General features: G+C 41.6%; 1 protein-coding gene across 8 annotated transcripts in view; it reads right to left on the bottom strand.

Moving 5' to 3' along the window:
• Positions 1–10: 10 nt before the first annotated feature.
• The window catches only part of ppip5k1b (diphosphoinositol pentakisphosphate kinase 1b), a 48,137-nt gene continuing 22,336 nt past the window's right edge, over positions 11–25,811 (bottom strand). Inside the window, exons 16-31 of one of the 8 annotated variants that reach the window (XM_029521988.1) lie at positions 23,190–23,234; positions 22,036–22,157; positions 20,585–20,767; positions 20,361–20,502; positions 17,985–18,208; positions 16,964–17,091; positions 16,755–16,869; positions 16,091–16,198; positions 15,900–16,016; positions 15,272–15,412; positions 14,984–15,092; positions 12,040–12,192; positions 10,077–10,139; positions 3,308–3,445; positions 2,509–2,622; positions 11–247 (exon numbers count right to left, since the gene is read on the bottom strand). In XM_029521988.1, coding sequence (XP_029377848.1) covers positions 156–247; positions 2,509–2,622; positions 3,308–3,445; positions 10,077–10,139; positions 12,040–12,192; positions 14,984–15,092; positions 15,272–15,412; positions 15,900–16,016; positions 16,091–16,198; positions 16,755–16,869; positions 16,964–17,091; positions 17,985–18,208; positions 20,361–20,502; positions 20,585–20,767; positions 22,036–22,157; positions 23,190–23,234 — 1,994 coding nt within the window. In that variant the 3' untranslated portion in view covers positions 11–155. Of the gene's footprint in view, positions 248–2,508; positions 2,623–3,307; positions 3,446–5,813; positions 6,852–10,076; positions 10,140–12,039; positions 12,193–14,983; positions 15,093–15,271; positions 15,413–15,899; positions 16,017–16,090; positions 16,199–16,754; positions 16,870–16,963; positions 17,092–17,984; positions 18,209–20,360; positions 20,503–20,584; positions 20,768–22,035; positions 22,158–23,189; positions 23,235–25,811 lie in introns of those variants that run through there. The other 7 variants (XM_029521989.1, XM_029521994.1, XM_029521990.1 and 4 more) reach the window with 7 other exon arrangements.

Below are 25,811 nucleotides of genomic sequence, written 5' to 3'. Positions count from 1 at the left end.
TTTACTTACAGAGACACAGCAGCTTTTCTGCAGAATGAGCATCTCCATCCACTTGTTTTTTTTTTTTTTTCATGTGAGCAGAAGTATAGATGAATTCATGATTCAGTTCATGCTTTCAGATACCCAGGAATCCTTGTTTTTTCCGCACAGTTCGTCTACTCACTGAAGCTGAAGTTAGGGGCGGAGCTCTCCATGATTGGGGAGGAGGGGCCTGCACTGGATACAGCACTAGAGGGGATGCTGCCATCTGAACAACAGAAAAAAAAGCACAGTCAATTATCTGTAAGTCAGAAACTTGCTGATCCAGTGTGCACAGCAGCCTGTCCAAACATGTCTAACGACAAACCAATAGACTGGCACAAACGCTACCATTTTACTGGAAAACCTCTGCTGACCCATGATGGAACCCTTAATCTTCATTCTTTGCATTGTGGTACGTTTGTTGTGTTACTGAATGTGTCAGTAGGCTCAAACCGTGACAAACAAACATCCACACAGCTCCAAGCTCCAACCTCCAACCAGCATCCCTGCCTGTGCATTGTGTGATAAACAACACAAAATAGGCTCTCAAGCAGTTACGAGAAATCCGATCTGGTGCAGGTGGTGCTGGGACAGAGAATGACTGAGGTATGATGAGAGAGCTGAAAAGCCACCAAGACTGAAAAAAGGCGAAACATACGAGATAAGTAAAAGATCTTCGAGCAGATGCTTCATCAATCACATGACATGAAATAAATGACTCACATCAGGACCCGGGGGATGAAAGAACAAAGGAGAAGAAGAGAAAGGCAACAAGACTGAAAAGGGTGGACCAGGTTGTTAGAGAGGCTGTGATGTTCTTTTTGAGTCTCATTATACTCAACCTGCATCTCACAGCCTGCTCTGCCTCCCATTTACCTTCTGCTGTTATTTAGCTCATCTGACATGTTGGGAGCTCTTAAATGTAATTATGTTGAGTATCAATGAAAAGCCCACCTGCTGTTGATTTCAGATAATGACTTCACCCAAAGGAACTTAAAGTGGCTATTAGTAAGTTGTCTCTGACACAGATTGTTGTTTCTTGCTGGGAGTTGTTGGTCATGGTTGTTGCTTGATGACAGCTTCAGGCATTGCTCTGTTGTGCAGCACTATGCAATGCAAGGCAGATTGGTGGCTACAATGACTCACTATCTCAAAAGGGATGAAATTAGATGAGACGAGCTGGTTAGCAGGCAAGCTAACATTGGCTTAGCTTTGCACCTCTGGAGACAGCTCTTGGGCAGTAAAAGAATCAAGTCTGATGCTGAACTCACAACCTGGCCCATAACCTAGTGAGTAAACAGCTGCTAATGCTAATGTTAGCTATGTAGTAACAGCAAAACTTGCAAATAGCTCCTTTAAAAACAGGCTGTACAGCAAATGTTTGATCGCCTGTGAAATGATCGACTGTTTTGATAAACAGTTACTTAAGTAATGCCCAACAATTCAGTCTTCACCTCAGAATAACAAGTCTCATTATATCAATCTGTAATTCAATTAATTAATCACAAAATATACAGAATTAAATAAGTTTAGCTATTAAAACTGTATGTTTGGACAAAAGAAGCATTTTGAATTTGTTTGTGCGCTAAAAGAAGGGGAAAAAAAAAAAAAAAAAGCAGATTAGGCATCTGTGGCAAGTGTTATGATTAGAATACAAATGAACAAATTACAGCCAAAAATGTTCCTCTGTGAGGTCACGCTGTCCTTAACCTTTGACCTTTGGACACAAAGGCCATCTCATCTTCATTGTGAATGTGTTTGCCAAACTACAGGAAGTTCCTTTAAGGTGTTACGGAGCATTCACATTCACGAGCACAGGACAGAGGAACAGCCAACAGACACATTGTCCCTGCTGCGGCTGGTGGACTCGCAAACAACTGTGGTGAATTAGAGCAATTGCTTCACTTTCATATTTCTGGATTGTTGTATTTGTTCATGAACCCTGATTAGGAGCTGGGTTTGTAATAGATAATTGATTTTTCACCAAAGAATGTATGTCAGCTTACAGAAAATCCTGATGAATGAATGCCTGCCCAGTTCTGAGCCCTATTGAAGATGCCTTTCCGTTGATGTGACCTTTCTGTTATGACTCAGTCAATGTAACCTCCAGGTCATAGCAGATAAATGAACGCCTATCAGGTCACATCTGCTACCTTCAGCATGAGGATCATGCTGGATGTGCAGCACTCTGACTCTCAGTCCACACGGACCTTAATGACAATGAATGAAAATGTTATATGATTTTCTTTTGGCCTTTTACAATAATATTCAATTATACTGACGAGGACACACAACACAACAAAAGTGTAGTTAAAACATCCGTAGATGATTCTTGCACCTGTGCTAAGACTAAAACAAACACCTCTAGCCCCCAAAAATTCCTTCCTCAGAATCTGATTGGTCCAAATCAGAGAGAAGACATTTCTGGTCTTGATTTCTTAAAATCTGTCTTTTGCAGAGCAATATAAAAATGCTAGGAAGACTCACGCCACAGAGGCTGACTTGGAGGTCGGAGAGATGTCTCAGATCCAGAGGAGGACAGAGGCTGCTGAGGACTGTAAAGAGATGTCTGGCTCTGAGAGTCGAAGAGGCCGGAGAGCGCTGCAGCAAAGAAAGAAAAGACATCAATTTCCAAACCTGAAATAGCAAAGCAAGGGATATGATGACAGGAATATTTTAGGGGAATATTCTACAGTCAAAGAACTGACCAAGATTTTATAGAGGCAGCTGTCATCCAAATAATCTGTTAATGGGGACAGAAGTCTGCGGCCTGCACATATTCAGGATGTGGCATCATCCCTGATACAGTTGTGTAATTCATCATTTGTTCTGAGGATCAATTTCTGAAAGCAACTGATCACATGATTAGAGATAAAGTCATGTGACTCGCATAGTAAAGAGCTTCTCTTTACTACAATTTACTTTGGTCTCAAATAATGTTGGCCACCTTGTGTTTATGTCCAGGATCAGTCACTCCCCCTCTATGAATGTGAACACCAACAAACAAATTCAAATTCACTATCTTATGTCCAATAAGTCGCTGCTGAGAGTCACTCTCCAAGTACTGGGAGACTGAACTTTACTTTGCATCAGAAAAATGTATCAAAATTAAACCTTTTTCAAATATCGACAATATCATGAATTTGAGTAAATGTTACACTTGAAATACAGATTATTTAGAAAACACTTAAAAATTACAATATATGCAACTACTGGGGTTTTCTGTTGTTTCCTTCCTACAAGAAACCTGCAGAACCAAACAACAAAAACATCAGTGTGGACTCACCTTTCATGGTTTTGGCATGGGCCTCGCTGCTGCTCTCACACACCGTGTTGAGAAACTCATCGACCTGCTTCAGTGAGAGCGAGTTGTGCAGCGTCTCCAGTGGGTAGATGGAGGGTACCATGGAGAGGCCTTCAAACCCTGCAGCACAGACAGGACAGATGGATGCACTGCTGATTGGACAGAGAGGGTGGGGGAGCGGTGACATCACAGTTCTCTGTGCACGCTGGCCGTCATTTTTATTTGTTAGCTAGCCACACAAATTTTAAGCTACGCTAAGAGTTATATTCAGAAACATATTACTTTTGGCTTATTCAGAGTTGGTAAATTAGAGGAACTTAAATATATGTCATCACACATTTGAGTGATTTGAGTGAAGGCTGTTAACTCGTTAATTTTTTGGTTAGTCAGACCATAATAATAAATATTGTTTGTTCTGATTGCAGGACAAAGTGTCATGTACAGTTCGAGGATGTACACAATTTGACTTCAATTCAAACCACATGGATAAGTATTTATCTTCATCATAGTGGTGTCAGTATCGTTTTGGACAAACCTGATGTCAGGCTTATATGTAAAGACGGGACAGCGATTTAACTTCTTGCTGATTCATATATTGAATGTTTCGATACAAAAAACAAATAAACAACAAAAAAAAAAAAAACACCACTGTCGAGCTTTGTACGTACATATTGTTAACATGGTGACTTATTTATATTATAAAGACTGATGCTAAAAAAAGGGAGAAGACAACAAATCTTTTACAGGAATTTTGATTTTCCTGTAAGGATATGTTGGATATATGAAGTAGCATTAAAAAAGGCACTGCCAACAGTCAGGGGGCCAAAAGCTGGTGCATCGTTTTGCACTGCAGGAAAAAAAGCATGTGGGAGGAAAAAAATGGGTCCACGTAGCAACAATTTGGGCTGCTGAAGTATCTTAGAGAAAGAGAGTAAAGTGAACTCTTTACGGGGGGGGGGGGGGGGGGGTAAGATTTATTCTTTAAGGCTCAAATGAGATCATTATTTTTACTTTGTGATTTCTGGTTGGTTAATCAATCATTTCTTAATCAAAACTTCTCAATCAAAAGAAATTTCTATACAAATAGGTCATATATAGTTTCACTCAGAATATTCATTATTCTGATAAAACATTTTTTGATTTCATCAATGTGAATGTATAGCCACAAATATAGAATAAGAAACATTACAACTGTCCCTCAGCAAGCTGACATTTCACACAAACTTACAGCAAATACAGTCCAGTGGCATTCAGTGCAGCATGATGAAGAACACAAGGGTGTGAACATCATCCATCTTCCAAGAGAGCATCAGATCAGCCTCATGTCTCGATGATTAACATGTTAGGACTACTGATCTTTATATGACGACACAAGCTGAATGAACTGTAGACAGCATTTAATATACAGGAACTAGTCAAACCCTTAAAGGGCCAAGATATGAATCAAAGTAAATTCTTATCATAAGGTCGATCCTCTAGCCCTACATGGACATCAGTTGACTCCAGGTGAGACAGCAAACATCACAAACTGCTGTTTTACAGCTGACGTTGCTCTGACTAAGGTTCTTTCCGTTGACTACGTAACACTTACACTGCCATTTAAGTGTTTATTCTGCCTTTACTCAACTCTCACATTAAGCAGGAACTACACTGAAATATCACTGGATGGCATTTTTCGCCTCCCCCTCTTCCTCCCCTCATCTCTGCTGCAGCCTCTTAATATGGATATCAAATTCAGCTCACACACAAGATGCAGTGAGAGCAGAAAACACTGGTGCTACACTGTGCCATACATTCAGCCGCTTGCAAACACAAAGAAAGGAGGGCAGGAAAAAAAAGAAAGCAACAATATTTAGAAGAGCAACAGAAGTAAAAACTGTGACAAGCAACTTTTATCTGCTTGTTCCTATTGAAGAAGATCTGTAATTTACTGAAATTGTGCAGGTTGCATAATGTGTCAACTCGTGCTCCAGAAACACTTCATAAAATCAGAAGTTTACGACCAGGCTACCTCTTACTTAGCCAATTAAAATAAGGGATAACGCAAATCTTCAGCAGACACTCACATCTACCATCTGGCCAGGAAGCACATTTCACAAACACTGTGGAGACACAGTGGAGCCGGCCCCAGACCTTTGCTGCGCAAAGGCCAAATTGGTGCCATCACCACACCTGTCTGAAGCCAGAGCTCATTACTTAGTGCCAGCTTAAAGGCATTTTCAGAGCAGAAACCATTACACCAGATGGAACAAGCACACAATGCAGTTACACAAACCTGAAACTCTTCTCCCACAGAAGAGTTTCCTTTTCGGGGTACTTCCTGCATGCATGTAAAGCAATTAGTCCCGTTTATGCACATTCGAACATTTACTGTAGGAAGGAAATGTAAAAACTGATAACTGACTTCTTAAAAGCTTACTGACTCACAGTAAAACTTTCCAATTCAAACAAATGGCACAGAATTCTTATTCTGGACATGAACTTACTTAAAGCCACAGTGAACTAAGACCGTCTCACTTCTGTCACTTTTACTTGATAGTTGCCTATTGCTTTAATCTATTTTTATATATAAGTAACTTTTTTTTCTTTGTTACTTTAATTACCGTTAATACATTCTCTATTCATGGCCATTTTCAATTTGTGGGAAGAACAACCTCGAGAGCTGTGAATGGTGCCAATAAAATGTCTTATTATTAATATTAAAAACATCATAACTGTGAGGATCGCGTAAATAAAATCCTCATATTAACACAAAACAACATTAACATGATGACTTCAACATGGTTCGACTTTCGTTATTATTTTTTAAATTGGTTTATTGAGCCCTCCACTGCAGACTTGGTGTAACGATCAGTACCATCACAAAAAAATGTTTCCTAACTGTAGCTGTCAGGGTAAAAATGGGGATCAGATCTGTGTTTGGGTGTGGGATCGAGGTTTAACTGCTCATTCCATATGGACTACTTTTGTTTTAGCTGTGTCAACACCCTTCTGAGTGCAGATTCTGCTTCAACCAAAACATAACCACAAGAATAATTCACTGTGACTTTAGGCATAATGATAACCACTTCTTGCACTTCCTGTTTAAAAAGCCACTGTTAACTCCCTTGCTGCCATGCAGAACAGCCCAGGATGAGGTTGGACTGGACGTGAAATGGAGCAGGGCTGAAGATATTCACATCATCAGAAATAAATAAGAGGAAAAAGGATGAACGTACACCCACTCTAGAAAAACTACCAACTACAGCTACAGTTGATGCTAAGCCTGGCTGGCAATGGCAGCGCCCTGCTTGCTCCTGGTAGGTGAACAGAGCAAGAGGGAGTCGAAAGAGGAGGCACGGGAGCTGACCGTGGAGGGACTCTGGGAGCTCCTGACCAGACATCAGCCAGGTCCTGAAGAGGCGGAGGTGATAAGGGCAGTGATGCAGGTGGTGGGCCGTGGCCCCGTCCACAGCCAGAGGGGCAAACCCCAGCACGGCCAGCTCAGCGGGAAGCCCCTCTAGCAGCTGGACAACAGGGAATTCGTCTGAGGGCAGAGGAAGGACAGGAGAAGATGCAGAGTACAGTGGAGCAGGAGGAATCGTGCCACAGATGAGCACAGAGCTCAAAGAACAGGGTGGCACTAGGTGGGTGGATTGTGAATGTGAAGACAGAAATGATCGCAAAATGGGCAGAACAGGCTGTGTGACTTCATTGAATCAATACATGTTTAACTCTTACATTAAGAATGAAGCACACCAACCACGCCATTCACAAACGTACAAACATACACCTCCGCCTTCTCAACTCAGACTAAATACTGCAGCAGCCAATAACCTTTGTTTCAAATAAATGTATGAACCACTAAACTGAGGGTTCAATTAAAAACATGGCTCTTTGAGAACTGTCTATGAAGATTCTCATTCATCCAGGTCATTGTTCTCTGTCTCAAAATTGATTCGTAGGCAACTGGACTTGTATTTGTATTTGTCTAAGATGTTTTCTTTGAGAACTGTAACAGTGAAGGGAGACACACACCCACTACAAAGCTCTGTAAAGTCCGAGGGGACTTCAGAATTAGCTGGTAATCCTCTGCAGCTTCATAACTAAAAGTAACCCCTTCACATCATGCACTGTTCTCAATTGTCATATAAAACCAATTATAGCTGCTTTCAGGCACCCTGTGGCTTATTGCCATCTTGGAATCCTGTTGTACGTCACCTAAATGTAAAAAAAACCCAAAACTTTTAATTCTGTTAGTATTTAACACCTGCAGGCTGTTTTTCTTCTGTGGTCAATAAATTGATCTGCATGAAAATAAACAAATTCAAGAAGGCAGAATATGGCAAGACAGCACAACTTCTGATTATTGACTAATAGAAAAAAATCACGCACACTGCTCAAACACTGAGTAAAAACAAATGACAACGCTCACAGTTGCATACCACTTCCTGCGTGGGATTCAGCATTTCACTAAATAATCAAGTCAGAAGAAAAAAAAAGAATGTCCAAATATTTCATCAGCAGTAATTCGTGTTTCCTCGGGCCAGAGCTGAATGAAAAATGAAATGTGATTTCTCAAATGTGTGTGTGTGTGTGTGTGTGTGTGAGATTTGTTAGATATTTCACTCCAACTTATTGTTGGACAGCACAGACTGATGACTATGGATTGAAAATGTTTGAACTTAAATATATTTAAATGTTCTCAATGAAAGCCTGCAGAAGCATTTGTTATTGATGGTTAATGATTCTACTGACAATTCCCCACCCGCCTCAGACCACAACCATCGTTCCCCTTCCCAAGAAGAGCCCACTGCAGGTCAGAGGCACTCACTCCAATCATTATGATGTGTTTGGAGAGCGCGGTGCTGGCCCACATCCAGAGCAGCATATCAGACACCCTGTTCACCCACGACTGTGTCACCTCCCACAAGGACATCATCATAACCCAAAGCGGCCTACAGGAGGGAGGTGGCCAGTCTGGTGTCATAGTGGAGGGACAACAACCTCGCCCTCAACACGGACAAGACGAAGGAGGTGAAGGAGAGGAGACCTCATCAGCCACTATTGATCTGAGAGCTGGAGGTGGAGAGGGTACCTGGGCGTTCACATCACTGAGGACCTCACCTGGACACTGAACACCACACAGCTGGTCAAGGAGGCCCAACAGTGGAGGCTGAGGAAGTTTGTCACCTACAGTAAGATCCTCAGCACTACTGCCACGGACCGCAGACGCCTGCAGAGAGTAGTGAGGACTGCTGAAAGGATCACCAGGACTCCCCTGCCTTCTCTGCAGAGTCCACAGGAGAGCTGCCTCCATCCCCAGCTGAAATGTAGGACTTAGGAGTAGGAGTTAATAATTGCACCAACTACCTCGTGTAACAGTCAGGCAACTGTTACACTTCATTTGCTCATGCCATAATCTTGGATGTTTCATTTCCACACTGTCATTGTTATTGTGTTATATTTCTATTTTTGCTGCTTAAGATTGTCCTGTTTTTGTTCTATTTTCTTCCCTTCTATCCGCACATTCAAAGTGGACAGCAAAAAAGAATTTCATTGTACAGGGAAACACGTTTCTTTACTGTACATATGACAATAAACACATTGAATCTTGAATCTACAACTTCCCATGAACAAATAAGATTAAACATGATATTCCAATCTTTCCAATGGAATATAATCATCAAAAACCAAGAGAGAAAAAACATAATCGCTGCAGGTCCAATGTTCTGTCCAAACTATAGTCAACATTATATCAGATTTCTGAAAGATAGTCCTTTTTCACCCTTAACAAGCTTAAGAGCATCACACGATCACATGCTGTGCTGCAACACTGGATTGGCTGCTTCCTAGTTTAAAAGAGCCATTGTGTCTGCCAATAGTGACCTTATTCATGAATGATCCTCCCTCCGCCTGCAGTGGAGGTGCAATACTGCTTCACCGTTTCAGTTCAGAGCAAACTTCATCCAACTTCCCCGTCAAAAATTACGAAAGATCTTTTCAGAAAGAGCTAAGGGGTTACTCATTAAATACTCAACAGGTGATGTTTCCAAAGAAATAAGAAACAGATTGGCCATTCATGAGCAGTAGATGTAGACAAATGAGAGCTGGGGGATACAAAAGACGAACTTTTACTTAATCTGACATATTTTCTGTTAATCCATCAATTATTTGTTCCCTGAAATAATGCGCACACACACACACAAAAAACATCCTAAAGTATGCTAAAAGTTCAAGTGTCTTGCACACTTTGACCAACAGACCCAGGGGCAAATATTTAACTTACACTACAGTTACAGTTAAATACATTACAGTGAGTAATGTGGAAAGGCAGTGAAACACTCGACTTTACAGGCTGGTCTGATGTTTGATGTCAAAACGAAGAAATTAATGAAAAAACTATTTCATATGAACAAAATGTGCAGGAGAGGTAATGTTATGTTATAATGTTATGTGCAGATTATCGGAATGTGGAATACTGTACGGAAACAGTGGGATCAGAGAGGCAATTAAACAAATGCAGGCAGAGCAGGTGGTGTTAGAAGTGAAGGGCGAAAAACACAGGATACAACGAACACCGAGGACGTACGGAGAAACAGAAACTCTTGAGAAAAATTTGGAATCCTGGAGACGTTTAATGTAATTAACGGAGCCAAAATGTCAAACCCCCAAAAACAGAAAACACAGGAGATGTTTTCCCACAAAAGGTCATGCAAGATGAGGAAAACTGGAGTAGTGTCGAAATAAACATGAATAAATACAGACATACCATTAGTCGGATGCCTGGCAAATGACACAGAAAATCTCTTTACTGCCGGCATAGAGAACAGCTCTGAGGAGATAAGAAAGGTAACTGGTATTACTGGAACTGTTGGCACTGTATCTATCTGGTTGCCTATTTGCATGTTTTAACATGAAAGAGAAAAACAAGGTGAAACAGAGAGCTGGCCTGTCCCTTCATCAACGGGTGGATGAGGTAAATGTTGGATGCTGAGTCTTAATCTGAAGAAGAGAAACAGTCTCACAGTCCACTCTCCCTTGTTTAGCTGTCAGCCATCAACTCTTGTTGACTTTGAAGTGCTACTTCGACATTTTGGAACATAATTATTGGATTTTTTCGACAACTACAACTCGATAACAAGTTTGGCAACTGTCTTATCTCTGCAGCTCGTTATCTTAGCCCTTGTTTGTACATCATATGGCACTGATGAGATGGTGAAGTAGATCAAAGCAGCCAGGAAAGCATGATAATGAGATGAAAGATACTCAGGAGCTCCATTAAACTGAGTCAGGTGATGGCTCTCTGTGTTCTCAGCACTATAGGTAATCCCATTCATAAAAATCGTCATATGAACCAACAATAATCTAAGAATATTTATTATAGCTGTGTTATTTATTTGTGTGGCAAATAAATAATAGCTTGGTTTCCCATTCAAACTACAGATAGTTGTGTTGCAAAGGCCAATGTATATTTGTCTGAGAAAAATGATTGTGAGAGAACCATGTACCTAATTGATAGTATTTAAAAACCATACAAGAGAACAGAAAATGATGGACTGTAATTATTAAGGTATGAAATTATCTGACGGGGCTCAGGGAATTCAGACATCCGACTGAACTTTCTTTCATAATTCCAATAGCATAAAAATACAGTTGAATACTTGTCCTGAAGCAGCCTCCTCTTCCTTTAAATAAACAGCATGGCTATCAATCGAAGCCCAAACAGAGCAGAACAGAGAGGAAAGGATTGTTTTGCTCCTGAGTGAACAGCCTCGCTGTCAGAGTGACACCCGGTGGACAAATCGAACTCCTCATTTTTTTGTGTTTCAACGCCACAGTGGGAAGAAAAGTCCCTGCAGTTTCGACAACATGCAGATCCACACGTGTGTGTATACTGTGCCAGTAAAAACCTCTGCTGCTGACTGAGCCTGATGATGTCACGTTGATCCTTGGAAGCAACTAAATCAAAACTTGTGTAATCAAACAAATGTAGTGTAGCTCCAGAAGCTGTGAAAAATATTTGCTTATACTCACCAATGGCAAGATAAAACCAAGGGGGAAAGCGTGGGGAGGGAGAATGAGACTGAATATTATGAAGGTTAATTATTGGGTTTTGAAAATATGTATGTTCCAAACAACCAGCTGAGTTTCTTAATGTGAGGAGTAACATAAATTGTGATAAAAAAGAAAAGCCAGACCCATGACTTCCAGACACACACTATTTTACCTAATTATGAAATTAAATTCCCTGAAAGAATGCATGTGCTGTATGACAACATGCATAGAGAGAACATTCGTGCACATTCACAGCAAGCAGATGGTGGTATGATCAATACTGTAAGTGTTCATGCTGATCTGGAAAAAAAAAAAAAACACAAAGATCACTGATAATGTCTCACAGTCCAATGCAAGGTTGCATGCTCAGCATCTGCTGCACAGCCCGCCCCTCTGCTGTCACATCAGAGCCATGATTGTGAACACTGCAAGCTAAATCACTCAGATGCAGGTGATGTAATGGTTTGAAACTGTTGGTTCGCTTTGGGAGAGGGAGTGAAAGGAAAGGGAGCTTTGATTGAAAAATCCCTGACAATAAAGAATGTCTCAAAAATTAAAAGTCGTAGAAGTTCAAGGGGAAAATAGAAGAAAAAAAGTCCATATTTTCAAGCCTGGAAGAGACTTTTGAAAGCTCAAAAAGGTTGAGGAAAAAACATCAGCGTTGTGATGCAACGTACCAAACATTCCAACCTGGCACGGCAGACTCCCGGGGGACAGAGGCGGTTTTCGGTGGTGGTGGTGGTGGTGGGTACGGACGTAGTCTCGCAGGTTGGGGGCGCTACAGGACACCCCAAGGGCAGAGGCACTGAAGAGGCCAGAGCAGAGCGAGCCTGTGTGTGGGGTCAGGAGAAGGGTGGATGGGGTGGAGGGTGAATGTTAGTTCATCATGCCATTATTGTTATAACAAACTGTTGCTATGGGCAGTTTTTGGCATGAGTGTCTGTATATCGCAAAGGATGTACACCTGTGTGAAAACCTTGTAAGTAAAGTGAAGGTGACCTTCATCTTTTCACTTTCATTCATGAAAAAAGAAAAATTATAGAAACAGTCACTCGTTTGCTAGAAGTTATGACGTGAGCTACAAGGTTTTCAATACAGGATCTGCATCTTTAAAAGCTGTGAGCGTTCATGCGGTGCATGCATATGTATGCACCATGAGCATGTATGGTTTGTACGCAGAGAAGTAGAAGAATGATCAAAAGGCACAAACAGGCATCATGAATGGGGCTTTCTCTAGACCCCTGCTGTGCACAAACCTTCTCAACTTGTTGCCAAATAGTGAAGTTCTAGGAGTAAAAAATGAATCTGAGATCAAACAGAGCAGGGAATATCTTTGAAACGGCAAAGAAAAAAAGAAGAAAGGGCATAAACGTTGTGAAGGTATGAAAAGCATATCAATGATGCCGTTTCTGTCACCTGCTCCTCTCGTCTGTGGCCGGAGCCGTCAGCCTGGTCAGTGTTTGTAATGAACAGGGAGAAATCACTCTACGGCCTCACACTTACTGTGAGTGACAGCATCTACTTGGACTACTCCCAGAGACTCAAGATGAAGCTGCCTGATGTACTGTAGACACAGCAGCAACTGCTACTTCCAGATTTGAGATAATCCACTCTGAGTGACTTGATGATTAACACTTGTGCACTTTTGCCCTCCGCCTGATGTTTATATCATTTAGTTCAATTGTCACTTAAAGTTTTGATTTGACAACAAAAGAAATGTAATCACAAAAAAACTACAACTTATTTCAGGATAGTTGTTCTGATACCTAAAATGTATGAACAGAATTTTATTGGTAAAATAGAGTACGGGACTATTTAATCAAACAAGCGTAAAGACCTGAGGGCATTTTCAACAGTCAGAGCAGGATTTAAGAGCACAATATAAATTCTTGGATAATATCAAGTGATGACGTGAAGCCGTTTCCTGTAGCCTGGTGTAAGACAGAGGCTTTAAACTCCCAGGACAAAAAGTGGCCGCTCCCTGTTCTCACATTCACAGTTTTATAGTTTTGTCTTTGTGTCTTGATTTAGCCACCAACATGTCATGCATGTGTGACTGTCGCCATGTTAGTAGGTTGGTGGGAGGTTACATGCCCTTGGGAATTACACACATACAGCGACACAAAAGTCCTTCAAAAGGAGGTTATATCAATGAAGAACAGTATGGTAACAAATTCACTTAACTTTTACGTTTTACAAAGGGTCAATTGTCCATTGCCCAAAAAGTATATTTTTAGACAATTAAGAAAAGATTGAAATTATCAGAACAATATTTCCTTATTGTAAACCTGGCTTTACAGTTACCAACTACAACAACGACAACAAACAAAAAAGACTGTCGTTATTTACGTTATGCCTTTTTTTTTTTTTTTTTTTTTTCTCACCATTCGCTTACAATCAATGTATAACAACTGTAATATGTTCATGTTTATATTGACTAATAAGCCCAATAATTTTAGGGGGGCTTTATAACCTTAGCTAGCTCTTGTTTTCAGGTTTACACTCTTTATAATTGTATCAAAGTGGACACTGTCACGATCTGGCAACACTGCACTTGTTTTCCTTGGCCAAACACTGAGCTAAATTTAAACCGGATTTGTGAGTGTAACATGTTTACGCAGAGAAATGTTTGGGAGACTGCTGCTGATGTGCACAAAGGAAAAAAACAAAACCAATATTAAGTTCAATAAACTGATCTTGAGAAACAAACAAAAGAAAAAATTGTTAAATCTTTAGAGAAGCATTCCATACTCCTGTTGAGGTCAATTATTGTTTACATGCTGGATCAATTTCATATTATTTAGTGTATTTAATTATTCTGTAGTCTTGGTTGCATTCTGACATGACAGACTTGTTTCAACAGCAAAGGTCTAGTGAACTAAAACTACCTATTCTGACTAATCATAAGAAGCTGGGTTTGATTCCTGCGCTCAGAAATGCCTATAGTATGGCAGCACGGCGGCATAATGGTTAGCGCTGTTGCCCCGCAAAGAGAAGGTCGCGAGCCTTGCGTGGTTTCCTCCAGGTGCTTCCAGCTTCTTCCTGCCATCCAATGGTTGACTCGAAGTTGCCCGTGTGTGTGTGTGTGTGTGACCAATGTGAGCTGGGATTGGCTCCAGCAGCCCCACAACCCAGAAAAAGGATAAGCGGACGAATGAATGAGCCTACAGTATGTTCACTATGTTGTCACCTTATCACCTGGCCAGGGTTTCAGTGTCTCTCTGAACACTTTGTGACACCACCAGTGATCCTGCAGTTGTCTCTGAACACAACTCCCCACGCTGACCTCTTGCCTACATACTTGTGATTCTGATCCGTGTTGGCTGCTGATAAGCTAAGCTGTGGTGGAAGCTATGTGACCATCAGAGAGAAAGAGAGGGGGGGTGATGGAAAAAAGAGAAGAAAGAAAAAGAAGTGTAAGTAACAGGGATAAGCGCTTAGGTGGGAGGGGCAAGGGGAAAGTCACAGTCAGGGCTTCAGAGCACTGGTGATGACAGCAGGGGATAAAGTCACGGTATGAGCGATGTGAGCCTGTGAGAAGAAAGCCTCTCTCGCTCACACTGGTTCTCCTTCACACATGTGAAAATCACACACAGACACACACAGATATCCGGTGCCCACCTAGAACACTGGTCGGTTTGATCTCAGGAGACTGGCGTGAACATGAGGGGAAGAGTCGGTGGGATGTGCAGCCTTTGGAGGACAGGGTGGGGGAGGTCTCAGAGAGGACCTGAGTGGGGCCATGGAGACCAGGGGTTAAGACCGAGACAGGGACCTGATGTCTAACATTCATTTCAACTAAAGCACTAACAGGTTTACATAAAGGAAAAATCAAATACACAACCTCAGAACTGCAAAGACTACACTTAACATCGTAATGACATTAGCGCCAATACAATTGTTTTGTACCTCCATGGAGCCTGTCTTGCGGTTGCGAATCATAGGAGACCTTCGCTGGATGTTGATTGGCTCTGAAACAGGAAGAGCCTGGTCTGGCTGGTCCTGGGAGAGGTCCTCCAGACTGCCCTGATTTGGCTTTTTGTCTTGATTCTGATTTGATCAAAATTTCATAGAACAGACAGAGGACAGAAATCACCAGGATCATCTCATGATAAAACTATTTACCTTATTAAAAGCAACAACAAGTAATCAATAACTTTACAAAATAACTTCCCACTAAAAGCCAGAAAACGTATGAATGTGATAATGCAACACCATAAAACTGTAAGCATGCACCCAGGTCATTCCAATGCAGCACTCACAATGTCAAACTAGATTTTTTGCTCACAATGAACTCTTTCAAATACTACAATAAATATAAATTGAATTTATTTACATTCACACTTGCATAATATAATGCATGTCTGTGATTTTATGCATTTGTGTCTTCAAATATAAACCTCTATGTCTATGTTTGTACACAGATGTCTCTTGAAAAATTATTATTATCCTCTTATAACTTTCTGCACAAATAGTGGACAAATTATTTGTTTGGGCCCATAAAAAGGGAAAAAGTAAAACACATTCTCACACACACCTCAGAGGAGGCTGGCCGGAAGCCAAAGCCAAGAGGCACATTTTCCTCATCTTCACATCCTTTGACTCCCGGACTGAAGTGAAGCTCAACGTGGAAACGCTCCTCTGACGAGGGGTCCTGCTCACCACACATAAATCAGTAAATGAAACTGGCCAATGCAGCCTGAATAAAGCAGCTCTCTGCAGGCAGACCTTATTGTTGTCTTCATACAGCATGATGACAATCTGTGTCATGTAGTTGAGCTCGGTCACAGCACTCAAATAGTCCATTGCCTGTTTCCACTGCTGGTCCTTCTCCTCCTGATGTGCACATACAAGCATGCGTGCAAATTTGCATGCACACACACAACATTGATGCAAACACAAGAAAAAGATTATCCATATGATGGCAAGATGCAGCTGATGTGTGACACTGACTTTTGAAAATGACGCAGTAAATATATAGTCTGGTACACAGTTATACTGAACTGTTGCAGAACCCTCCTGTTAATGCAGCCCTGCGTTCTGCTCAACATACAACAAGTTGCTATAGATAGATAGATACTTTATTTATCCCAGACTGGGAAATTGCAGTTTTGATATGTGTTGAGGCACTGAGACTGCTAAAAATTAAAACTTAAACTAAACTAAAGTTAAAACTAAAATGATGTTATCAATCTGAAACTTCTTCCTAATTATACTCCCATCCACTACACCTCCACTGATGTGTTTATCATATCTACCAAGCTGACATTATACTCTCAAAAGTACATTAAATCATAATCAGTGGACACACCAAAAAAAAAAACCCAAAAAAAAAAAAAACCAGACAGCATACATTTGTGTAAAACTGTCAGAGGATAAAACTGGAGCATACATTCAGCAGGCCTCCATAGCGGAACATGCTAAGCAGGGAGTGAACATGGCTCTCACTGGTGAAGTACAGACGTGTGCGGACGTGCCGGCCGGGAGACATCACACCCCGAGAGTACCTAAACACCAGGGGACCTGAGTAAGCACGGCAGCACACAGACAGACACATGTTCACTTGCTTGTTTGTGCTCCGATGGCAGCTTTAACACTCACAGGGGGTGGAGCTTGTTGACTGCCTCGTCCTCATGGGTCCTCTGCAGGTCCAGCTGGATTTTCTTCATCAAAGGAACACAGTAGGCCTGAGCAATGTCCAGTTTCTCAGCTTTGCTGATTCCATACTCCTGATGTAGCGGATGTGGAGGAACAAAAAGCCAATGTCAGCACTTTCATTAACATCTGGTGAGGAGGAGATTGATCAGGTGGTGATGCAGGATATGCACTCAGTTATGTGAGTTTGGTTGAAATGCTTTTTTTTTTACTTTTATTTTCAGTGATATTGATGATTATGTGATTTTGTTGAAAAAACATATTCCTTAACATTGTCAAAATGTGCACAGTGTTTATATACACACGCAGGTGCACACACACCATAGAAAGGATACTGTGACATGTGCCAGTTGCATGATCCTTGGAAGACAATCTATCCTCTTCCTGAGCCATTACATTAAAGAACAACTGGTGTCAGTATGCAATCGATCAACCACAGCGCTGCTACACAAACAGTATCCAGTGTAGAGCTGAAGGACCTTTTTGATGTTTGTTGATCTACTGTATGTAGTTAGGCCTGGGCCCTATTGGTTCTGCATTCCATGATGCGCTACTTGTTCAGACATTTGTGTTGAACTGCGTTATGATTAGTGTAGGAATCTACACGTTAGAAAGCATGTTGAGGTCACGTAACCTTTGACCACAAAAATCTAAACAATGACTCTGCGAGCCAAATATGAAGAAATTCCCTCATGTTCACAAGAATAGGACTGTTTGACATGAAATCAAAGGAACTTCATTTCACTTGCGCATAACTGTTCCTTTTTACTGTTGGGTTCGTTTTCCTATGGAAGAAAATGTTTCATTTTGCAAGTTCTCAGTATTTCTCTAATTTGAATAATTTTGGTATTATAAATAATTAAAATGCATAATGCAAAAGTATATTCTAAATAATTCTTAACCAAAAGGTTTGTATGTGGTTTAAATATATTAGCTTGTACACAGGACAGTTGGGTTCTTCTTTGACCTGTGGTATAATGATGTCAGCCAGGGCACAGGACAGTCTGAACAGCTCCAGTGTGTCCTCCAGTCCCAACGAGGCGTTGTGCTGTGAGTCATATTTGATGCAGTCGTAGATGTCTGGGATCTTGCTGATGTCATAACGTCCATTCTTCATACGGAAGTCTCTCTCAAGTTTGGACCAACGCTGCAGCATCAGCTCCAGCGTTTCACTGTGGTAAAGCTGCAAGTCTAGAGTGAAGCACAGTTTATTGAATTTAGAGTAAACACAAGAAACTTGTGCTACAAAAAATGGACCAGACTCAGTGACTAACTCCCTAACAACAAACCTTCACCCTGCCTTATGTGCCCTGAAGATAATATCTAACTAGGCCAGTGAGCAGTGACAGCTGTCAAGTCTTTGGGGTCATCAGGTGGGAACCTCCTTTCACTGGTGTTTCATCTAGTTAGGCCCACGACACCTCCAGGAGGGTCAACAGTGATCACTGGAGTCCCAGAGTCACCCCCCTAATGCCAGACATCACTGCTCCTCACACAAAGACAACTATCTCACACAGCACTACTGTCAACTACTCTGACCTCTCACCAACTGCACCAGTGAAAGCAGGGTGGGGATACAGACCTGGTTCAGGTGTGGGGGGGACAGAAGAGGTGGAGATAAAAGTAGGGATGGGATACAGACCCTGGTTCAGGTGTGGGGGGGGACAGAAGAGGTGGAGATAAAAGTAGGGATGGGATACAGACCCTGGTTCAGGTGTGGGGGGGACAGAAGAGGTGGAGATAAAAGTAGGGATGGGATACAGACCTGGTTCAGGTGTGGGGGGGGGGACAGAAGAGGTGGAGATAAAAGTAGGGATGGGATACAGACCTGGTTCCGGTCTGGGGGGGGGGGACAGAAGAGGTGGAGATAAAAGTAGGGATGGGATACAGACCTGGTTCAGGTCTGGGGGGGGGGACAGAAGAGGTGGAGATAAAAGTAGGGATGGGATACAGACCCTGGTTCAGGTGTGGGGGGGACAGAAGAGGTGGAGATAAAAGTAGGGATGGGATACAGACCCTGGTTCAGGTGTGGGGGGGACAGAAGAGGTGGAGATAAAAGTAGGGGTGGGATACAGACCCTGGTTCAGGTATGGGGGGGGGGGACAGAAGAGGTGGAGATAAAAGTAGGGGTGGGATACAGAAACTGGTTCAGGTGTGGGGGGGACAGAAGAGGTGGAGATAAAAGTAGGGATGGGATACAGACCCTGGTTCAGGTGTGGGGGGGACAGAAGAGGTGGAGATAAAAGTAGGGATGGGATACAGACCCTGGTTCAGGTGTGGGGGGGGGACAGAAGAGGTGGAGATAAAAGTAGGGGTGGGATACAGACCCTGGTTCAGGTGGGGGCAGGAAAGTATAGAGGCTGCAGGAGGTGGAGGACAAGCTACACTAGCAGAGTCAGCAACCAAACTCACCTGAACAGTTCTATACTCAAACCAATCAGACCAATACAGGCCAGCTCACCTGGAATGACCGCCTGGTCATGGCTCATCCAACATTTCCTTCACTGTTTTCCTCACCCTCTGTCCCCTTCCTCCTAACTCCTTCAACAAAGCAACAACAGATCTGGCTACAAACCCTCTACATCCTACTTCCACTGGACAAATCTTAACCTTCCATCCTCGCTGCTCAGCATCCTTACCTAGATCTGCATACCTCAGCTTTTTCCTTTCATATGCTTCTTCAACTGAATCCTCCCACGGCACAGTCAGCTCTATGAAATATACTCTCTTTCTACTCCCAGACCACAAAATGATATCAGGCCATAGTTTTGTACAGGCTACTTCCTGGGGAGCAACAATCTTTCCTCCTAAATCTACCTGCATCTCCCAGTCACTGGCATCCTCTAAGCTGCCTTGCCTCCTTGTTATCTTATTAACTTTCCCTCCTTCTTGAACAAACTGAATTGCCACTCTCTTTGTCTTAGACCCTCCTAAATTTACCTGCCTCCGTATATCTTCAATGTCTGCAGCTAAGCTTTATAAGGTTATGTCGCCACGTATACTGTCCTTGTGAGAGACTAACCTTACAACCTGACCAGATGTGCTTTAGAGTTGCAGTACCTGAACCAAAGAACATAGTGGGTCTCGATTTATCCAGAGTTTTAGGTTCTGGGGAGTTGGCAAGACATCATATGTTGCCCCTATCAAAAATCTAAGACTACTTTCCTCCATACTCCACAGAGTCATTGTCACATTTAACACAGACTGAATGAATTTAAATTTCAACTACATAGATTTAGGTCTCAGGCAGATGAAAGGCAACAGAGGAAACTAAATGGGTCACAGCTTAACACTCAACAGCTCTTCTGCAACTGAACTTACAGACACTCAAGAAGCACTCTACCTGCAGACTTGGGGTCCTCTAGTCTCTTTCGGATCTGTGAGGTGAGACTCTGGATGAGGGTATATACTTTGTCACAGGTCTTGACTGGATTCTCTATGATTTTCATGGAGTTGACCAGAGATGGACTACCGGTTGGGGCCAACTGAAGCCCAATGGAAACAGATTAAGTCATGTTATTAAATAATTTCAAACTTTCATTTCAGGCTGTCAGGTTTGTCAAATACCTTTTCGTAGTCCTGCATGGTAAACTCCTGATCCTTCTGCATGATTTCATGTAGCCTGGCCTTCACCTTCTGTTGGCAGTCAGTCAGAGAGTCACTGTCGCTGTCCAGCAGACCATTCATGTTGGCACTCTTCACCATTTGGACCAGGATCGGTGTCAACTCTCCTTCTAATGCCAGCAGGCCCTGCAGAGGAAGTGGGGTACTTGAACAGAAAGCCAAAAACAGCTTGAAGTTCTGTTTAAGGTGTAGTCAAGCTGAATCAAGGGTTTTTGAAAAAAACAAAAAGACAAAAAAAAAAAAACCGAACAAACCAAAAAGTATGAGTTGTTTACGCTTTCAATTCTCTGTGTGGATTTACAGTACAGCATCTTAAAATGTCAACCACTGACAATTTGTGCATATTTAACGATTTTCCTAGATTTTATATTCTCATAAGTTAAGTTGAAAAGAATAACCTAGGATACATGTCTAATGTGCTTTTACTGAAGGTGCACATAAAGGAAATACTGGGATGGTTTAGGATGAAGGTTAAACCCAGTATTAAATAGAACCAGGGGCAAAGTTTGGACTATGGACAAGCTCTGACAATGTTAGTCTGGTTGCTCAAGCAGAAACACAAGCAATGTATCGGTCATAAAGCTGCAGTTTTCAACTGTCAAGGCTTCATCTATCATAAGTCCAGGTGTGAACATTCAGAAATTCAGTTTTTGGTTCAGGGCACAGACATTCAGAGCAGCAAGTGAGGAAGCATGGGCTCAACACTTCCACCATAACAAATCAAATAGATTACTGTTGGAATTTGCTGCTTGAAAATGTTAACGGAGTATATTCATTCATTCATCTTCTACTGCTTAAACATTTCCGGGTCGCGGGGGGTGCTGGAGCCGATCCCAGCTTATTTTGGACAAGGGCAGGGTACACCCTGAACAGGTCACCAGTCCATCGCAGGGCCAACACAGAGAAAGACAGAGAACAACAACCACTGACACTCACTCAGACCTACGGACAACTTAAATTTACCAATTAACTGTGGGAGAGTTTACTGCTTAAATGTGCTGCTCAAAAATGTTAACAGAGTTTAATTCCTGGAGGAAACCCACACAAGCACGGAGAACCGGCACAGGGAACAGGTACACTCTGCACAGAAAGGCCCAAGGCTGGCAACCGAACCTGCAACATTCTGGTTCTAGGGCAGCAGCACTAACCACTATGCTGCCCTACATATTGAGAAAATAAAACTAACGTACATTTTGGTGATTGTCTTTTTTTTCCCGACTTAACGACCAAGTTAATAAACAGTATCTGTAAAAATGGCAGTTCCACTAATACTTTCCTTATAGTGGATGGATTGGAAACAAATGAATCAGAAGCAACTTCAGATGCACGTTGTTCTCTGTGTGTGTGTCTGTGTCTATACACAGACGCACACACAGTGACAGAGACGCACTTACCTTGGCGAAAGCAGCAGCTGTCATCTGCACTCTGCCTTCGTCAGAGGCGTAGATTTTCAGGTCATGGCGGTAAGTGCTGTGCAGGCGCAGGAGGCCACAGCCTGGAAACCCTGCATAGTCACCTGGAGAGTGGTACAAAGTGGAGCGTTACAGTTATCCAGACTGGCTACATCACTGACATGCTGCACAATAACACTCACATTATTGGAATGACAGGGAGGTAGTTAAAAAGAAAAGAGAAACAAAAAAACAAAACAACAGTTTACTGATTATACCCAGAAGTGCCAAGGATTTCCATTCCATTAAAATACAGGCAATACAGCACTTGCGCAGAAGCAGCATCACTTTCAGTTCAAATGCATTGTCCTCAGACTTTAACTTTTTACTTGGTTGACTCACTTGAGTACAAACTTCAATTGTGTTTCTTGAACTATAAACAAAATGAAGTGAAAGTGAAGTGAACCGATGTTGAATAACCCCAAAAATTAAGGACGGCAGCTTCCCTGCAAATGAGAGCAGACACTTCAGATTACCGATTGCAGTAAACACAATAAATGTCTTTCCGCATGCTAAACATGCTTCGATTAATGTCGCTGTCTGAGGTGGATGCATACCAACGCTACAGATCAAATCACACTGATGCTTCAAGCATTTTTTTAGTCTACAGCCAATTAGCTGGATGTTATATTACTGACTGGGTTACAGTGCCTTATTACATTAATGAAGCTTGGGGACATGTTGAGAATTTATCTTTGGCTGCAAGTTTAATCCAGGATCAAATATAATTTGGACAAACAATCAAAAAAAAAAAAGAAGACAGAAAACAGTTAGATTAGTGTGAGATGATCTGCATTAGCTTACAACACCAAAACTACAGGAACTTTTGCTGCATGTGTATGTCTGAGGGTGACCAAAACAACAATAGCTGTGCTGGATCAAACTCGGGAGCACATCAACAACGACACAAACAATCCACAGCAATCTCAGTCTCGGACAAACAGGACTTGTGTCCAGGTGAAATGGGGAAAAAAGAAGAAAAGAAAATCATGATGAGATGGGGGGAATCAGAGCGCGTTAGTGGATGGAGCCACAAACTTTCAGAATGACAGAGAAACAGTGGAAGAGCGGTGATATGTTGGAAACCCTTCTCTTACCAAAGTCAATAGGGGACTCACAGCCAAGGGACCGGCGGTTACCGGCTAGTAGTTTACACAGAGCAACAGCAACAACAACAACAACAACAACAACAGGTAAGAAGAGAAGAGCAGAGTTAATAGACAAAACTTGTGGTGGAGAAAGAGGTATGAAAACAGTAGCTAAGATGAAAGAATTGTCTTCTTTTGTTTGAAAAAAGAAGCAGGAAAGAGACAGACTGCAGGTAACCAGTGATTCTACTTCCACTTCAGCTTTTTTTCCTGCACAGTTCATTCAGGAGCTGGCATGCATGCTCTATGGAATAAAGCATTAAGAGGGAAAGCCTGAAAAGTGCGATTGAGAGTTGAAGAAAGACCTTCATGCAATCGGCTGGCTTGTTCAGTTACTTGCTAGGTTTCACTTTGGTAAAGGTTGCTGACACTACAGAAAAACTTCACACTAAACTTTAAATTGAGGAAGAACACCAATATTTTGGTCGACATTAAACAACCGGATGTGGTCAACCAGCTATGTTAAGCCGTACTGTGGTCCACACCCAACTGTGATGTAGTAGTCTGTGATAATTGGTTGTATGATTGTCTGCTGGGAAGTTTCACAAACTGCAAGTGGCAACTGCTGGATGGCAGCGCAAGAGGAAGTTTTCATCCAAGATATAGTTATTCAAATATCATTGTCCAATGTTACAAAATTGAGTACATCATTTATTTCTAAGTTATCAATGGCCTAACACTGTGGACCACAGTGTTAGGAGATAAAATAGAAGCAAGCTCTTTCCTTGAGCTTTAAACTCACTCTTTAAATGTGCATGTTGCTCCACACCTTTGCTGCTCATCCATTTTAAAACTGTTATAGGTATTGATGTGTTACTGATCTCATCCATGTGTAGTAATACAGTTTTAACTCATTTACATATCACAGTTTTTGCTCTCTCTTACTGTTTTCTTCAGTTGATCATTTTATGCTCTTTTTGTCTTTGTATGTGATTGTGTGTTTTTTCATTTGTAAAGCTCTCTCAGTGTGGCTGGATATATGTATGTACACTGTATATACACACTGTATACTGTGTGTGTGTGTGTATAAAATTCAGATCCAATATTACAACCTTGGTCCCAGAAGACAAACTGAGGTCTTGAATGTGCATGTTATGTTTTTGTGTTTGTGTTGTTGACATCTTCACCGTTAATCTAATGAAGTCCCATTCAACACCTCCACCACCACCACACATTCTTCCATTTAATATGAGCTGAAAATACTATAACTTCATTCAATATCCACTTACTGCTGGGAAGGAGGAACTGCTGTGTTCAAGCTTAGCCTGACTGCTGTTCAGGCAATAAGATAAGACAGTTTGGCCAGCTCGGAAAGATACTTTTTTTTTTTTTAAACAAAGATGTAGTGAAATTCACTTCTTTCTGCCTTAGTCTGCCCCTTGTTTCTCCTTTTGGATTTCCAAAAGAGAGGTTCTTTGCACCCTCATATGTTCTGTTTATGTTTACATCTTCAGTCTTTGTGCTTTTTCTCATCAGACTTTAACTTGTGTTACACTTCCGCTTTGTTAAGACTTTACTGATGACATGTGTTGTTCTGTACAATCCCCACAAAATCCATCATGGACAAAAATTTCAAAATGGATGAATGTGTGTCTGACAGTTTGAATGAACCAGAACAAATTACTATCAAAGAAAATATTTCAACCTGAGATAAGTACGTTTCTGATGTGTCAGTTCAATTTATTCCTCTGAAGGAGTTAAAGTCATAGTTTGGGTTATTCATGTAAAGTTCGAATCTATGGTCAGTTTTTTTACCTGAGGTAGATTTAAATCAGGTCCTGGTTGGGAGAAATAGCAGGAACACCAGCACAGAGGCTGAGTGATGAGCTGCTGCGGATGGAACTTTTGTTAAACCACTTACAAATGTTCATGTTATGCTGTAATATATTAGTACGCAATGTCTTCCCTACCTAGTGGAAAGTGAAACTAATGCTGAGCCTTAGAGCTGCATTCTATCCAATGGCCATCAGGGGGCGACTCCACTGGTTGCAAAAAAAGAGGTCAGACTGCACTGAAGGCTATGTGAAAATGGCCCAACTTCCTACTTGATTTATTAGCTCATTAATGTTCTCATAATGACTTTATCATCTATTTTATCAACTATTTGCAGTGCATGTGCTGTCGAGCTGATGAAGTAGGCAAATAAATACTCCATAGAAATAACTGATATAAAACATTTCATGAAAACTGAAATGAACTTTGAGAAAAAGACTTTTGCAATGATGTGAAACTAGGTTCTTTCTAAATAAAGCCCATTCAGCAGACCTCTGCTGATGTGTTCATTCACCAAGTGGATTAACACTTCATCAGGAAGAACAGCCACTGTCACTATGTGGAAACCTAATCTGTCAGAGACAAAAAAAACAAAAAAAAAACAAAGCAGAGTGCACATCCAGCAGGCCTCATGGGGGAAATTTGGAGTGAGTGTGGTTCTCACTGGTGAGGTAGAGACGTGTGGACACACAACCTGAGGGGATCTGATTAGCCTTTTTCTGGCTTTATTTATTAGCCAGGAAACGTTTTCTTAAAGAGCTGAGTCAGTCTGTAGTTTCAGGTCTTCTTCAACATGAT

This window comes from Echeneis naucrates, chromosome 16 (assembly GCF_900963305.1).
Source record: "Echeneis naucrates chromosome 16, fEcheNa1.1, whole genome shotgun sequence".
Taxonomy (NCBI): domain Eukaryota; kingdom Metazoa; phylum Chordata; class Actinopteri; order Carangiformes; family Echeneidae; genus Echeneis; species Echeneis naucrates.
The sequence above is the reverse complement of the archived record's forward strand: the minus strand, read 5'-3'. Positions and strand labels throughout refer to the sequence as shown.